Source organism: Camellia sinensis, chromosome 4 (assembly GCF_055761805.1).
Source record: "Camellia sinensis isolate YWXY chromosome 4, ASM5576180v1, whole genome shotgun sequence".
In the NCBI taxonomy this organism is placed as follows: Eukaryota; Viridiplantae; Streptophyta; class Magnoliopsida; order Ericales; family Theaceae; genus Camellia; species Camellia sinensis.
The window spans coordinates 126,186,681-126,205,296 of record NC_138964.1 but is presented as its reverse complement, the minus strand read 5'-3'; the positions used below and the strand labels follow the sequence as shown (position 1 = coordinate 126,205,296).

General features: G+C 35.0%; 1 protein-coding gene and 1 long non-coding RNA gene across 2 annotated transcripts; both read left to right on the top strand.

Annotated features, from left to right (window-relative positions):
• Positions 1–12,055: 12,055 nt before the first annotated feature.
• On the top strand, positions 12,056–13,630 carry LOC114279398 (putative CCR4-associated factor 1 homolog 7). The gene is made up of 2 exons (XM_028221629.2): positions 12,056–12,416; positions 12,528–13,630. The coding sequence occupies exon 2, from the start codon at positions 12,652–12,654 to the stop codon at positions 13,474–13,476; it is 825 nt and encodes a 274-aa protein (XP_028077430.1). The 5' UTR covers positions 12,056–12,416; positions 12,528–12,651; the 3' UTR covers positions 13,477–13,630.
• Positions 13,631–13,962: 332 nt separating this feature from the next.
• LOC145789484 (uncharacterized) lies at positions 13,963–16,901 on the top strand. Its single transcript, XR_014327463.1, has 3 exons — positions 13,963–14,101; positions 16,089–16,166; positions 16,548–16,901. It is a non-coding gene; the product is annotated as an uncharacterized LOC145789484 (long non-coding RNA).
• The last annotated feature ends 1,715 nt before the right edge of the window (positions 16,902–18,616 follow it).

The following is an 18,616-nucleotide window of genomic DNA, read 5'->3' as shown; positions in this document are numbered from 1 at the left end:
TTTGTGCAGCTCATAGATGCATATGCTGAACTGTTGCATGAACAACAAGAGGTGGTCAACCCAACTTCGGATGAAGCCTCATTCATCTTCACGAGCATGTGTTTGGTAAAATCTATCATTCCATTATTTGTAATGTGAATGTGAAACTTCACAGTCCATTAATTATTTGTCAAATGTGTACAGAAAGTGATACGAGAGTACCATCCTCGCAAAATGAGTAAACACATTGATGCACATGTCAAAAACTACCAAGAGAGATACCTACAATTTGTGGAGGCATTACAACTCATTGCGCCCAAGAACAAGCATACATGACCCGCATATCGACCAAGCACAGGAAGTTGTAAGTGGCTATTTTTGAACACAAACATGACTTGTTCTCATGCATTAAATGACGTACATACACATATGTTTGTTGGTGCCTAATTTGAAATTCCATACATAGAGAAAGTACATTAAGCATGTTGTGAGCGTTATTGGCGAGTCATCACCGCTAGACACTAAGTTAGCAGGCCAAAATCTAGCACAACCAATCAAAAGTGTTGATGTCTGTCCTCAGCAAGGCGACGACTCGTAAGCCTCACTACATTTTTTTCAAATCCTCCATAACCATTATGCAAATATTCATGTCAACTGCTAATCAAAACCATTTCGCATTTACAGAGTGGACTGCGGACCTGCAGTATATTACATCATGAGGGCACACATATACCATGAAGAAATTGTGGGCAACCTCAGTAGTTCAGAATGGTGTGGACTACGAGATTTGTTAGTGCATAGTTTTTTGAATCATAAGAAATCAGAGCTTCATTAAAACCTATAGGTGGGGGGTGTCCACCTACAAACTAACCAATAGTCGATTTGAATGTTAATATGGAATGCGTTGATATTTTGACACAACAACTGATTATAAAACGGTGATACAACATCTGTTAATGAGAAAAAACCAGCTGTGAATTTTGAACTACTTTTGGTGTTGTTATGTTTTACAGATGTGAATGTTCACAGTTGCACCACTAATGTGAATGTTCACATTCACTTACGATATCCATACTGCTGTGTTGTTATGAGTGTAATTTCTGCGAATATTTGAACCTGACTGTTCTATAATACACATACTTTGTGTAGGAATGTGCACTTGGTCTGCATGACATAATTACGGTTCACATACACATGTGTGAATATTCACATTTGTTCTTGGTCATAACAGTTGTAAATGTCATTCTTCTCTGCCAAATGTGAACATTCACTTATGATATTCATATGCACTAATGTTTATAGATGTGAATGTTCACAGTTGCAACACTGATGTGAATGTTCATATTCACTTATGATATTCATACTGCTGTGTTGTGATGAGCATAATTTCTGCGATGGTTTGAACCCGATTGTTCTATAGTACACATATTTTTTTGCAGGAATATCTATGTCACATCATTACGGATCACATACACAAGTGTGAATATTCACATTTGTTCTTGTTCATAACAGTTGTGAATGTTTTATGATTCTCTGCCAAATGTGAACATTCACTTATGATATTCATATGCACTAATATTTGACAAATGTGAATGTTCACAGTTGCAACACTGATGTGAATGTTCATACTCACTTATGATATTCATAATGCCGTGTTGTGATGAGCATAATTGATGCGATTTTTGGAACCCCGATTTTTATGTAATACACATACTTTGTGCAAGAATGTACATATTATTTGCATGACATCATTACGGGTAACATACACAGGTGTGAATATTCACATTTATTTTCATTCATAACAGTTGTGCATGTTCACACCATGTCATTCTTTATGCATGTGAAAGTTCACATCACAGCTTATATTCATGTCAACATTGACAACAATAAGGTAAAAAAGTTCAACCCATGTGCAAGTTTTCACATAATATGATTCTTTTACGTAAGTGTGAATGTCCACATCATGTATTTATCAGGTCTGAACATTCACGTTGACTGATGTGAACATTAACATCAACTTACACAATAGACAGATGTGAACATTAACATCAACTTAATTGACAGAATGATGTGAATGTTAACAACAGCAAAATATGACAACAGATGTGAACATTCACATCATTCAAATCAGTCATCATTATCAGATGTGAACATTCACATCATTGACATTGAATATGAAACACAATTGGAAGATTTTGACAATTCTTAACTGAACATTCACATCGCTACCATTCTGAACTTGACAAATGGAACACTTTATGAAACTATTATTACCTGAAGTATGAATTTACCCAGTGCTCAGGTGCCAAGTCCTTGAAAAAATCATGTGCTCGTTGCTTACCCTCCTCTTTTAATTTTGCAAGCTTTTCATGGAACCCTACCACAATTGACTCATAAGCACAATCACCCAACTACTTACTAGGTGATCCTTGAATCCATTATCAATTCCTTTCATCCGATCTCTTAAATTGCTCTTCAAGTGTTGTAAGCAATAACCGTGATGAGCCGATGGGAACACCTTTGGCATAGCTTCTAATAGGCCAAGATTACGATCCGAAATAAAAGTAATCTGGTGCTTACCATCAACAACCTTCCCAAGTTCATGCAAGAACCACGACCAATTCGCCGTGGTCTCCGAATCAACAATCGCAAATGCAACAGGAAACAGACCTACAACACAACACCAATACGCAACTGTTCACAATATTCCAAAGTGAATAGAAAATAATATAAACGAAACAGGTTATGTGAATTTTTATATTTACATTGCCCTATTACTATTGTTATTTCTGGATTCAAGTTCATAAACATCAATGATGTGAACATTCACATTAACGATCATTAATAATTCATTTTTGATTGTTCAGTAATTGATAATGTGAACATTCACAGTACTATTCATTAATGGATCAACTGACAGTAGTATACACTTATGTGAATGTGAATGTTCATATTACTGTCATTAGCAGACACAGATGTATAATAATGTGAATGGATCAGTGTATAATAATGTGAATGTTCACATTACTGTCATTAGCAGACACAGATGTGAACATTCACATCAGTGCATACTAATGTCAATGTTCACATTACTTATAATTTTTCAATCACTCATTTGTCCATACTATGCATGTCAATGTGAATATTGACATGAATATACAGGTAAAAAAAATACTAACCATTGTTTCCGTCTTTCGCCGTTGCCGCAAGTAGCTGACCTTTGTACTTTCCTTTGAGGAATGTTCCATCCAAGAATAATAAAGGCCGACAAGAATTGAACCCAGAAATATACACAACGAATGACACAAAAAAACGACAAAACTGTTGACTACTCGCATCATAGTCAATATTGACATAACTCCCCGGATTGTACCGCATCACAGCATCCGAATACCACCACAGCTGGTCAAACGATAATGAGTGATCTCCATGAATACCAGCCTTTGCTTTCTCCACAGCTAACCATACGACATGGTAACTCACATCTAGCCCATAATCCCTCTTCAAAATAGTCACAACATCACACGGCAGAGTCAACGGCTTGTCCCTCACAATTTCAGATATGGTACTCGACACCAAATCCGAACTAACTCGCGGATTCTTTGATGTTCGAACATCCATACCACAAGTATGCACATCACTAAAACTCTTGATGTAGAAAAAATCATTTGCTCGTTTTGCTCTACAATGTATAGCCCACAAGCAGCCCCTCTCCTCCCGCATCGCACACACAGCAGTAACTCTTGTTGTCTCGTTCTTCACGTATGTAAACTGAAACCCACATTGGATGGCATACTTACATAAAACGTCACGAAATTCTTGTGCACCTCCAATAAACCTTTGTCCCACATGTGTAATACCATTTGCCCAAGGGGTTGACAACAACATCTTCTCCTTATGGTGGCAAAATCTCCGTAGTGCATCAATTTCTTCCTCAACCCCCACACGCACCAATCCCAAACTACTTGACTGACCAATATCACTTCTCAACTCAACCACAACTTCTACATGTTGTACCCCCATTGATTTAGCAAGCAGTAACATGTTCTGCAATTCTTCCTCATTGTCCAAATCACACTTACTAATCCCAGGTAGTTTACAGAACAATGAAATAGAACCAACAGACAACTCATCCCATTTCTCACACAAACACTCCACCAAACGAGAATAACACATTGTGCGGGCAACATTTATTACAGTTGTACTGCAACCATATGTACACACCAACAGCATAAAGGTATCCATCTCCTGTAAAAACACAACAATGAACAGTAATAAAAATCGATATGAAAATTCACATTCTGCAAAAAATAGATGACTACGCGTACAGTTCAAGTGCTAAATCCATAATTCACAATACGAAGATGTGAACATTCACATTGATATTAACAACATGTCAACATTAAGCAAACATCAAAGTAAAATGAGAACATCAACAATCTTCACATAATATTAATAAGATGTGAACATTTACATTGACACATACACTCTGAATTATATGACACACACAGAGCCTCATTCAGCAAACATCAATTTTAAATGAGAACATCCATATTCTTCACATATTCCACATTAACAAAATGTGAACATTCACATTGATATATATACTGATAATCAAATTATCCACAGAGAGCCTCATTATGCATACATCAAAGTAAAATGAGAACTACACATTTAATCAAAATCAACATGAAAATTCACATTGTGCAAAAAAAAAAATGACTACGTGTACAGTTCAAGTGCTAAATCCATAATTCACAATACGAAGATGTGAACATTCACATTGATATTAACAAGATGCCAAAATTGCAAACATCAAAGTAAAAATGAGAACATCAACAATCTTCACATAATATTAACAAAATGTGAACATTTACATTGACACATACACTCTGAATTATATCACACACACAGAGCCTCGTTAAGCAAACATCAATTTAAAATGAGAACATCCACATTCTTCACATATTCCACATTAACAAAATGTGAACATTCACATTGACATATATACTGATAATCAAATCATCCACAGAGATCCTCATTACGCATACATCCAAGTAAAATGAGAACTAACACTGTTCTTCACATAACATGAATGAACTACCCTCCACAGGACCACGTAAAAAGCATATAATTGAAAAACTAGAGCATCCAATTCATATCAATCCAAAAACAGAACATCTGATCCATCATACGAATGAAACCATAAACTGAACATGTAGTCATAACCAATTGATACTAACCTTAATCATGCAATCCTACAATCGTCCAGAAAGTCGAAAACAACTTATTTGAACTACTTATAGTCCGAAAAATGTGACAGCCGAACACTTTCCTCTTCGTCGTCTTCACTCGCAAACCACAGGACCAGACTACAACAGCAAGAATGAAACCCTATCATAACCAATCCTTGGAACAAGCATGCAAAACATAAACGTATCTCTTGGAATTGGATTGATGATGAAAAGCGTAAAATAGAACTGCCAAACTGAATCAGCGAGGAAATAGGCACGTAATACGTAAATACGTATTAACACTGTACATATATATATATATATATATGGGGGCAAAATAGTCCAGGTAAATATATTAAATTAGAAAAATGGACCTTATGGAATAAAAAGAAAAGTTTATGGGACTAATCAGGTTATAATATTCCTTTGTGGACCTAATGGGTTATAACAACTCTAGAATGGATTTATCAATAAAAAACCATTTTTCTAAATTTTGACCAAATTATGATGCTTTTAAATTTTATTTTGGCCATGTTTGGAAAGTTGCCTAGCTTTTGGCTATTTTAGTATGCTAAAGTTGTGTTTGAGAAGATGGTTGAATTTTTTTGTAGTTAGATATGATGTTTGTGAGAGAAAAGTAAAATGATTATGGGTTTAATGTAACATTTTATCTTATTAACTATTTTAGCATATTTTGGGTTCGTTTGGGATGTGGGTTGGCTTTTTGACTTTTTTTGCTTGAGGCTAAAAAGCCTGATTTGGGATAGGCTTTTTGGCCTTTTGACTTGGTGATGAGGTGTCCATATGTAAAATTACCGAAATGCCTTTGGGCAAAACATTTTCCCTTTGTTGTTCAACTCGCGGGGCGTGTGGGTTACAAGGCTGCCATATCTGCCTATCATTTTCGTTTTCTTTATTTTTTTTAAAAATTACGGGAAAAATGACAATTTTACCATTTTTTTAAAAAAATAATAATTTTCCCTTTTGGTATCTATTTTCGAACACATCACCTCTGCACTTGTTTTACAATTTGTTAAAGAAAAGTTGGTGCAAATCATACTGCTACATTTCACCCAACTTGTCTGACGGCCAAATATTGTAATTTTCGACATAGTACGTGCCCATTTTATTTTTTTTAATTTTTTAAATTTTGCTCTCAAAGTCATCAAATCATAATACCGTGGTTTGCCATTGTGCTACCATGCTTAAAACAAGTATATAACAAATTTTCCCTTTCTCCAACACAATAATTTTACAAAATACGTTACGTAAACCATAGTACATTTTTTTGTGTAAACACATACATATTGTACAATATAATATAATTACATACATCCCGACTGTGGCTGAACAATGTTACACGCATACGAATATTAGGTTGACTCTATGTTTCCTAACATTCTGTTTTTGCGCATGTACACTAGCTTGTCTCGAATGCGAAGTCGCACCAATGCCATATGGGGGTCATCATCCCCATTCATTAAACCATCTTCGTCATGTGCAACTTTCGGTATGCTATTTACTATTGCCATAGCCTCTTCTTCGTTGAAGATGGGGTTAATAGTCGTTGGATTGCTAGTATTTCTACATATATAGTTATGTAACACCCTTGACACACCAACCAACTGCACTTGTACATTTGCGAAATTGTACTGAGGCATAATTTGAATAAACCCCTATCGATTTTTCCATGCTCCAAAAGTGCATTCCACCACATTCCGTAACGACGCGTGAACTTTGTTAAATAATTCCCTGGGGTTGTCTGTTGTCCTACGCCTTTCAGTAACGCAGAATTGTTGTTGGTGGTAACGACTGCCTTTGAATGGTGCTAGGTAACCTATACGGTTCGAATAGCCACCATCGACAAGATAATATTTGCCTGCAAAAATACCAGGAATTCAAATTAAATACCGCGATATTTTTATTTTTATTTTCTAGATATTATGTACCAAAATTTGTCATTGTTATATAATACCTTCTTCAGGATGTGGAAAAGGAACATTGTCATTTGTGATTATCTCATTGAAGATGCGACTATCGTGCATACTTCCTTCCTATCCAAGCGATGCAAAGGTGAAACACATGTCAAAATCGCACGCGGCCATGATATTTGGGTGTGACAGTATTTCCTACCAAAATATGTTGGAGCCTTTGGCCCCGTAACCAACGCAGTAACATGTATTCCATCAATTGCTCTAATATAGTCCTGCCAACAAGAGTTAATATGTTTTACACATTGCAATTTTCCTATTTTTTCTTTACACCACTTCCTGTTCACATTTTAAATTTTGAACAAACATCTCGTCAATAAAATAAACCAATAGTTACTATTTCTAGGAGTACATGAAATGGTTTTTGTTGGAATGTTGATGACACCAAAAGCACGGTGTTTTTTACACGTCACATCAACATTATTTCCAAACATAGAAATAAACTTAACTGAGTCATGGTTTGAAAATAGTACCTTGAAAGGTAGGTATTTCCGTTTGGACCACAAGTATGGATGTATATGATGCTGATTATATGTTGGCCTGCAATGTGCAACAATGAACTCCTTCATCACCGCTAATACATTATGCACATGCCGAGACACAGTCTCCCCCGAATATTGAAACCGTTTTTGGATTTCTCGATTTTAAAACCCTCTCAACACTTGGATAAACATTGCAACGCTTTCTTGAATGGCTAAGCCATGTTCACGTTGCGGTACTTGTAACCTGAAATCATGAACTAACGTATCACACAAAGACGCAAAAACTTCCTTTGGCATGCACACATTTTCCTCAAATCGACCGACGTGGCCCGCATACAATTCAGTTATTCATGCATGTCTAGTCAAAATAGAAGTGTGACATGGCGTCTTACGTATGTGTTTTTCGTACCACTCTTGCACATACCGGCATTCTTTGAGGAATGTCCAATTATCTTGTTGTTGAAGCTATATGGCCATTTGGTTAAGCATTTCCATTAGACCGTCATTGTTGCTACCTTCCTCGTTGTTCATCACGTCAAATTCAACGACACCTACAACGTTAGAAACTATTCAAATCAGTTGACCTGTGATGGACTGAGATAATGTAATAACAGTTGCGAAGACATTTTTTGACCATGAAAGCCACTTTTATTCGTGACCATGTTGAACATAGGTAATAGATGGGTATAATTGCATATAGCGAGCTATCAAATCATAATAGATCGACACGTGTTTGCTGCTACTTGCTAATATAAAAACCAAGAATTATTCACTTGCATTACCAACACAACGAAAATTACGATAGACAAAGGTTAAAAAAATAAAAATAAATAAGCATGACACGGCAGCCCACCGTTGTCAATGTTAATAAAAACCACACAGTTTTCTGCTAACGATAAAACATGGCTAAGAACAAAAAAAAAAAAAAAATTGAAAACGGCACAGCAGCAATGCATTGCAGATGTTTCTGTGTCAGCCACCCTATAATGTGGTCATCATTGGGCTGGCACATCATCACCTCCTGGTAATCTGCGTTGTCCATCAGTGTTGATGCCAAGTGGAATAGGGACGTACCGAAAAAGGAAGGAATGGATCTGAGCCGTTTCATGCACTTCAAAATTGTGTACAGTGATTCGTTACTAGTGAGGTGCCTGACAGTGACTTGCTGATTTTAGCTTCGAACCACGTTTGTCAAATTATTCATGTTTTCCGCTATAACTGACACACCACCTGTTGCCTTCTTTGACTTTGCACAACTTGTTGACGGAGTCCATTTCCTTTTTATCGCAGTATCAACTGGTTCCATTAAAGAATTTGGGTCCACATCGACTGTACATGTAGGGGTCAGATCAATGAATGGGCGCAATCCTATACTGTCAATAGAATCTGATGAAACAGCTGTAGGTTCAGCTACTTTCTCTCTCGGGGTCCAATGATTTTTACCCATAGCAGAAGCCCCTGTGAAGATCGTCTCCATCAACTCGCGGTGTTCCAGAGTTTTTTTTTCCTAAACTTTGCACACATCTTGTTTGTTTGAAAAATGAAAATTATAAATAAGAAGTGTTACTACATGCAATATGAAGATGGCTTATTACCAACAAAAACAAATATAAATGGTATCCAAAAAATATTAAACAAAACAAACGTGCAGAAATAAAAATTTACTTACCGATTCCATCTTATCCCACCACACATCCGACGCCTAAAGCAAACCAGTTTCACTGTTAAATCCAATCCCTGAGATTCTTTCGCTAGAATCCATTAACTTCCTCCAAGCATTCCATTCTTTTTTGAGACTCTTATATTTGTTCTTTAACTGTTTCAGACCATGTCTTTTTCCCTTCTTTTTTTTTCTTTTTTTTTTTTTTTTTCAAATTTCTTTGCCAACGACTTGTACCCAGTTTGGCTTAGGACTAGGAATGGGCAATTCCCCTTTGTAATCTCATTGGCAATCAGCTGCAAGAAAATCCTTGTTGATTCACTATCCCAGATGCCTTGTGGTGAAGCTTTTGTGTTTCTTCAACACTGCTAGACTTTTCTGTTGCAATCCGTTTGTTTTTCAACAGGGTACAAGGCAAAGTATGTATGAAGCCATTTCGACTAACCACGAATACATGCCAAGTAATTTACGAGTCAAAATGATCACAATCACAAAATTGCGACTAACATGAAAAATATTTGGTTGCTACATTGACAATATATAACCATTACACAGTAATTAAAATAAGAATAGCAACACATAAAATTCATGCAGAACAAGTGGACATAAGAATACAAACTCTTTTTAAATAATTTCGTTGCACTAAAGTAGTCATTAACATCTCCCCCGAACTATTCATGGAACTATATGCGAAATTAAAGTGATTACAGTCAACATCATTATAACAATCATGCATGCAAAACACTAAGTTTGCTTACATACGCAACAACAAAATGACAACGACAATGCACAACACAAAGACAATGGTTTTAATGAGACGCAACGAGTGTTGAATGCGTATGACATCATCCCGCAAGTACATGACAATGTTGTTCGTGGATGATGCATAGTCTATGCTTTGTCTCCTTGGTTCTTCGCACCAACCAATCCAACTGACACAGGGCAAACAAGTGAAAATGATGAAGCTATTAATCAATTGGTCCGAAATTAAATTCAATTATGACCGTAATTGAATTGGGCGCTCACCACAGGGCAGGAACAAGCAAAGTACAGACGCCCTAGATTTTTGTTTGATTTGGATATCTTCATAACACATTGACCATAGCCACAGGCACACATCCGGCGTGGCCATGTAGTGGAAGTTGCAGTTGAGGTAAAAGAAGCCATGGTTTGTTTTCTGACCGTGTAAATGACTACCACAAAAAATATGATATGAATGAGGTCTACATAATTCAAAGTTCGGGAATTCTTTCTTGAAAAAATGACAAATGTCCCCATTTGTTTCTAAAAAAATGGGGTTTTACAAACAAAATTTTTTTACAAGCACAAATAACTTGACAAATAGTAATTCATATTGTTTATGTGTAGAATACAAATATTGTAACAAATGAAACCAAAAATTTTCGTAAAAGTAGAAACTATGTAGACAAAATTGATTTGCACAATTATTCATTAGGCAAGTTATTGTCAATATATATGTTAATGTTATCTTTTCTTATAAATGGAAATTGGTGTGAATAGTTGGTCATTTGTTCGACTTTATTTTTTCTGTATCAAATGAACAGTTGTAATTACCATTCCAAAGCCACATTTACAATATGCCATTTCTTCTATCTGTTCGAACACAGATCCATTTTTGGGTTTTTTTTTTTTTTATAAGGTTATGAATCAATCAGTTTTGTTCTTTCAACAGTTGTAATCAACAGGTTTATTTTCATGGACAATTGTTTTTCTTTAAATGAGGTCCATAATAAAATCCTAATTTCATATCTTCCAAATGAATTGAAAATTCCACACTGATTGACCTTTAACATTAATAAATTAGCAGATAACAGAGCATTAAAAAAATAATTTGCATGAAAAATTCATTTCATGAAGAAAAAATGTTCCACCAACACGCAACACCACAGCACAATATCAACAACACAGCAGCAGGACATGTGCAGAATGGAAAAAAAATATTAAAAATTTCACAAAAATCGACAGATAACTACTGTACAGAAGCAAAGATTTGAGCAAAAAAAATGGAACACATCCAGGATATTATAATTTCAGAGAGCAATTTTCTAAAGAAAAACAAAAAAATTGCACACATCACAATTTCCTGTCTAATCTATCGTAATACCGTGGTTTTCCCATATGCCCAACAAACAAATAACATCCACACAACAAAAAAATGGATGATTAATCAATACCCTAGGAAATTGGGTTGAAAGAGACGAAATACCCAAAACCAAAATGAAATTTGTGTACCTAACGATCGGTGGTGGCGAGGATGCGATGGTTGCAGTGTGGTCAGCGATGTACACTTTGCTGGGCTTGGGATATGGACAGCAGACGTTGTTCTTCTTCTTTGCCGATGGCACATACCTTTTTTGCCTCTTTTTTTTTTTGGTGCTGGTGTCATAGAAAATGATTCACAATGGGGTTAGTTTGGTAATTTCTACACAGGTTGAACCCTTCAGGCACTTTTTTGTCTTTTATGGCTAAATTAGTCTATTTTGAAAAAGTATAACTAAATTAATCCAAGCATTTGATTCCAAACGAGTACTTTACCTTTTTAAATAATTATAATTTTTTATTTTTTACAAAAATATATATAAAAAATAAAAAATTATAATATAACCCCCTCCCCCTCCACCCAAAAAAAAAAAAAAAAAAAAAAACCTTCCCAAACGCCTCATTTATAGTTCAAAATTTAAAATATATAGTATTACTTATCAATTTTGCTCTCTCTTCAATAATGTTGAAGATAGGGTTAATGAGGTAAGGGCCGCAACCGCGTCATCATCGAACCACTCACATCCCTCTCCCTCTCTCATATTCCATCTTCTAAAAGCTTCTGTCTACCTCTCATGATGTATTTACATTTGACACCCATTTTTGACATTTCTCATACATACCCCAGTCCCACCCTCTTCAGCCGCCTTGTGTTACCCCCACATTCAAACCCTAACTTTGGATCTCTCTTTCTAATCTCTACCTCGTCTCTTCCATGTCCATACGTTCGATTCATTCAACGATCGATCTGACTATCGAACCCCCAATCTCTTGATCATCTCTATTCCTGGTAAGATTCAACAACTTTTGACTTTTACCCACCAATTTTTTCAATTTTTTTTTCCGATGGATTTCTGGGTTTTGATTTATTTCTAGCTCAATTTATTGGGTTTCTTTGCAGATCTGGTTCGGATCAGGAAGTTTCATAATAGATCCGTTACGTTTTCGATCTTCTATATTCGTTGACCTAACGGATTTGATTTTTTTAAAGTTTTGTTTTTTGATCGATTTTATGTACCTGAGAAATGTCGGTTTTGCCCAAAAGCGATTCGATTCAAATTCGTGACGTTTGGAATGACAACCTGGAGGAAGAGTTCGGTTTGATTCGCGAATTGGTCGACGATTTTCCGTATATTGCGATGGATACAGAATTTCCAGGAATTGTTCTTCGTCCGTTGGGTAATTTTAAGAACAATAACGATTATCATTACCAGACTTTGAAAGATAATGTAGATATGTTGAAATTGATTCAATTAGGCCTTACGTTTTCGGATGAGGAAGGTAATTTACCCACCTGTGGCGATGGAAAGTATTGCATTTGGCAGTTCAATTTTCGCGAATTTAATGTTAATGAAGATGTTTTTGCAAATGATTCCATCGAGCTCTTGCGCCAGAGCGGGATTGATTTCAAAAAAAACAATGAAAAGGGTATTGATGCACAGCTGTTCGGAGAGCTTTTGATGTCATCAGGGATTGTTTTGAATGATAATGTTTATTGGGTAACATTCCATAGTGGGTATGATTTTGGGTACTTGCTCAAGCTATTGACATGTCATGATTTACCCGAAACACAAGCTGGGTTCTTTGCTCTGATCGACATGTACTTTCCAGTCGTTTATGACATCAAGCATCTTATGAAGTTTTGCAATAGCCTTCATGGTGGATTGAACAAGCTTGCGGAGCTGTTGGAAGTTGAGAGAGTTGGTGTTTGTCACCAGGCCGGTTCAGATAGTTTGCTCACAGCTTGCACATTCAGGAAGTTGAAAGAGAATTTCTTTAGCGGCTCACTTGAGAAGTATGCTGGTGTTTTGTATGGTCTAGGTGTTGAAAATGGACAGAATACTCATTGAAAAAATATAAAAAATAAATAAAAATTAAAGAGATTAAGGATAGCTTTTATTGAGCTATGTATGTATGTATGTGCATGATTACAACCACAATTCTATGTACACTTTTGGTAATGATGTTTCTTAATTAAGAATCTCCCTTATGATAGTTTGTTTATTAGTGTTTGTTTCTTTCTTATTTGGTGCAAGTGTGTGTAGTGTGCTACTTCAAGAGTTTATGGCTTGGATTTGGTAGATTATTCAATGTTTGTCTTTTGTCAGGCTTTAAGTTAATTGCATCTAGTTCTCCATCTTGTTTACTAGTAATTTATCCATCTACTTGAGTAACTAGGTGCTTAAGCATCTTTTAATGACTGGAATATCTATTTTTGATCTTCATTCTTCTAGTTGATCATTTTGCAATTTTTCCATATCTGCATGGTCTTTATTGCTGCCTATTTGTCAGTTTTGTATCCTTAATTTTTTCAACTTTCTGCTTGTTTGAATTTTATGATTTGTAGAAGCTGACAAGGGTTCCGAATGGGACAAGAATATGCCCAAGCGGCAACTATTTGCGTCACACGAATCAACCCCTCTGCAAAAATGTCGGAGTAAAGCTGCCGACGAAGTATCTCACCTAGATCCTGTTGTAAGTGAGAAATTAATGCACTGGGTACGACAATTTTTTTTTTGTAAGTGAGCATTTTATTACGAAGAAAATGCGAAAGGTATACAACAAAGTTCAAGGCACAGCCCCATAAAGCTTACAAGAGGTGCCCCAAAAAACCTGTTGGAACTAGCCACTAAACATAACCTTTCACAACCTAAGAGGCCTGGCGGAAAACTTGTGTTGCATGGACTCTTCTATTTTTCCCAGAATACTTGTGTGATGTGTCCACCAGATATGACATGCATGGGTAAGGGTGTGGGATATGTGTCCAATACTCTTATCCAATTTAGACACTTGGCTCCTTTAATTTGTTACAATATATGAAGAAGAAGAAACTTATATTTGCTAGTAAATCAATATTTTTAACCTCTCACATAAATTAAATATAGAAATTTTATATTTTCCTTGAATGTTATTTAATTTCTGTTATATTTTTACATAATTTACATCTCATCCGAGAATTTCATATAATATGCAATATATATATATATATATGTATATGATGTGTCCCGTACCCATATCCAATTTTGGATATATATGGCAAGATCCTAAGAGATTTTAAATTTATGAAGGTCTGATGCTTGAATACACACCCGCACCCGATACTCATACCCAAGTCTATGTAACATAGCCGAAAACTACAAAATTCTTCTCACAGCTTGTGAGGATGGGAACAAAATAGTCTTGAGGATTTTTTTTTTTTTTTTGTTCCTAGCACACTAGGAGTTTTAATCCTAGTTTTATTTTGTGAAGTAGAGAACATGGTTATTAATCTTTTCTCTAGCTTCCTTCTAAAAGTTAATATGTTCAACAAGCCTCTACTAAATCCATCACTTCCTCTCTGGTTGGGTGATTACCCACTTCTACAATTGTACTTGAAGTACTATCATTATATGCACCATTACCCGTCATTGTTTAGTCAGCAGGTAACTTAGTTGATGTAGGAGGATCAAACTTTGTCCTTACTATTTCTCTGTTGAACTTTTTACCAGTCAATATATTTACTCTCTTCTTTTTTAATCTCCATACTCAGTGAAGGACAATTGTTATGAGAATGACCAAATAAGTAAATAAATTATACGTAGCTGGGGCTTCTATAGACATTCCACCTAAATTCTTCAAATTGTTTATGAAAATCTGTTGGATGCAAATTATTCCCAAGCCAAACATTTGGCATGTATGTGAGATCCGATATTACTTGCTCTTTTGTAAAGGAGATGAAGAGAAAACATGTCTTATCTGTAGCCTTAGTAGAACGTCTTTCCTTCTTCCTATGAAACTGGCAGTGCCATCGATTGTATTTTCCTCTCTTTTTCTACATCATCAAAATCGGAGATGGTGCCACAAAAGAAGCAGCCTGCAGAGATTGGAAGTTTGTTCTCAATTGGATTACTTCTACTCATGTAAATTCATTGGAAGAATGTAGCAGCTTGTAAGTCTTTTCTTTAATGTGCTAGCTGTTATACTGTGTGTGTTGTTTTAGTTTGTCAGTTTAGATGAATTTGTTGTGATTCCTGACCATCTTGCTCTTCCTGTTGGAATTTCAGTGGTACTATAGTTCAATTTTTTTTTTTTGTTAATGGTCATTATTACATATTACCACCATTTTTGTTTTATAGGGTATCTTGCTATTATGTTATATTTTAATCTAGTTCGTTTTCATTTATTGATGCTCTTGTTTCTTTTCTTTGTAACAACCGTACAAAAAGTGAGATTGTAAATTAAGAATCTATCTGTACAATAAGTGAGATTTTCGTTTTTAAACTCTTCATGGCCCTCAATCATGCATTACTATTTGACATTTCTTTATTCACATTTTAATTTTTCTATATCTTGCTGTGAATAGATGGCATTACATGAGTTTTGTTTTTCGATCAAAGCATTACATGAGTTTATTATCAATGTTTGATACCTATTTTGCTTCTAGATCTCGTGCTTAATATTTGATTTGGGGTGTGTATTGCAGATCAGGAGGCCACTGAGTGGTTTATTTTGTGGCAGAGAAATTGCATTGCCTCACTTCTATCGTTGAAATGATGTGTTGGTAAATTCTATGAAATGTTGTTATTCTTTTCTTGTACAATTATGTTCTTTTATTAAAAAAATAAATGGAAAAAAAACCAAATCATGTTCTTTTGTTTAGTTTTCTTACTCTGCACATTTTATTCTGTATTTGTTTTTGTAGGAGTTGGTTTTATAAATCCTTGTGTATTTTGGTTTGGTGATGACTTTTCATAGTTAGGAGTCGAATTGCAATTTTAACATGGTAATGTTGTATCTTGCTCAAACTTATTATTAGGTGTTTCAGTTGTGTAATTATGCGACTTTCTTGTTTATGAATCATAACATGTAGGATGAGCAGCTTCACAATAATAGCATCTTCTAAGTTGTATTTTTGTTTGAACTGTTTTCAACTACATGGCAGGATATGTATTGTGCCATTGTCCGAGCCATCACAGTGCACAGGTGGATTAGGTAGAATCACTTGCACTGGATTAGAAGAATCACTTGATCTAGCTTCGTTGGTATGGAAGAATAGAATCTACGTTCATCCTTCGCTGGTAAAAATTTCAATGAGGCTTCTTTACTCGCAATTTATTGTGGAAGATTACATCATGTATTTAGCTAGAGTATAGCAATTTTCCCCCCTCATCTTTGCACTTGGGAGCCTATTGTGGCTTTGACATATTTTTTATTTTTTACTTTTTTTTTTTTTTGGTATGACCCAGCGATAGACTCCCTCCTATTATAGAAGTGAAAATGTTTGGTTTTTTCTTAATCCTTGTTTCTTCAAATTTCTGTTTTGGTTTCAACTTTTTGGACAGATTGTGTTCTGCTGAGTTTATGGTGAGGCTACTCTTACATTTTTTAGTATCAGATGTGTTATTTTACTGCAAAAAGATAGTTGTGTATATAAGGTATGGCTGGGATATGCTTTAGGTTTTAGTTAATTTATATTCCAAAAATTGGCTGCAAATGAGAGAAGTGCTGCAAATTGACCGTTATTTATTCCTGCTTCTGCTGCGTTGGTAGTAGTACAAGTTAGGGGATCACAAAATGTCCAGAAAATTCAAAAACTGAGCTGACCCGAACTCAATGGGTTGGGTTAGTTCGGTTTTGCAATACATTGGTTTGGTTTTGATTATTAAAATATTAACCGGATAGTATTGGGTCGGTTTTCCAATAAAATTTTATAATGTTCTCCTTCTGTGTCAAGATAAAAAAATATAAAGAGAGAAATCAAGGAGAAAAAGATGGTGTTGGAGTTGGTGTGCTGCTCGGTAGAATGATTTTATTTTGTTTCGATGATACTATAGATTAAAAATTCACACAATTCTATTCAAAAAGTGATTCAAATTCAAGTATTTTTCTCATCTATTTTTATTGAGTTGGTAAGATTCACATATTGAAACTCTCTTCACATAAATAAATGGTGGTTTGCTATTACACTTGCTATGTTGTGTACCATATTATAAAAAATAAAAAATAAGAGATTTATATCTATATGGAAATATTATTAAAATTTGACATTTTTACACTATAATATGCAAAAATATGAATTTAGCATTATTATGATTTTGGCATAGTTATGGGCCACAGAATAAAAAAACTTCCTCTGGGCTTGAGCCACTTTTTCTATCCTTTCTGAACAGAACTGAAAGCAAAATATATTAAAAGGAGGATGATAGTCTTACACTCCAAAGTAATACAATTTAACGGAAAAAAAAAAAGCTAGCCCCCTCAAAGCCATATCCAAAATAGAACACAAAAGGACATTAATACTGTGTTTGATTGAGAGATTTGGAAAAAGAGATAAAATATGTGTAAAATTAAGTGAAATATAAATATATTTTATTCACATTTCACTTAATTTTTTCTTTTCTTTTTTCAAATCCCTTCTCAAATTTTCTAACCACACACAGCGTAAGTATTTGCAAGAATTAACCACTTGTTTTGAATCAAATCCATCACAACGATTCAAAGGGTTGGAGAGATTAAAAAAGTAAAACATTGTTTTAATGACAGTACGGTTGGAAAGTAACCCATAAAGCACATCAAACAGAAACAGCTTCAAAGCTTTAGACTAGTAGGGTGAGAGGGCTAACATTCACATGAAAATTGTTTATGTTGTATTTAGTTCATAAATTTGAGAAGAAATTTAGAAAAGAAAAAAGAAAATGCAAGTGAATGTGAACGTAAATGTGAATGGAATATAATTATATACAAGAACTGGCCCATCTAAATCAAGCCAGCCGAATCTGAATCATACCAAAGGGGGGAATCAAAGCTTGAATGGACAGTTATATTTCCATGAAATTTGATTTGGCTTTGTTTGTGTGTGAAGTTTTGGAGGAGAACTAACAAGAGCTCAATTCTCTTTCAAAATTGGCTCTAAATTCACAGCAGAAAAACTCCAGTTTCAGCCTACCTAGGAAAAAATAAACAAAAGTGACATGCAGGGAAAAACAAAACAAAAGAAAGCATAAGACAATG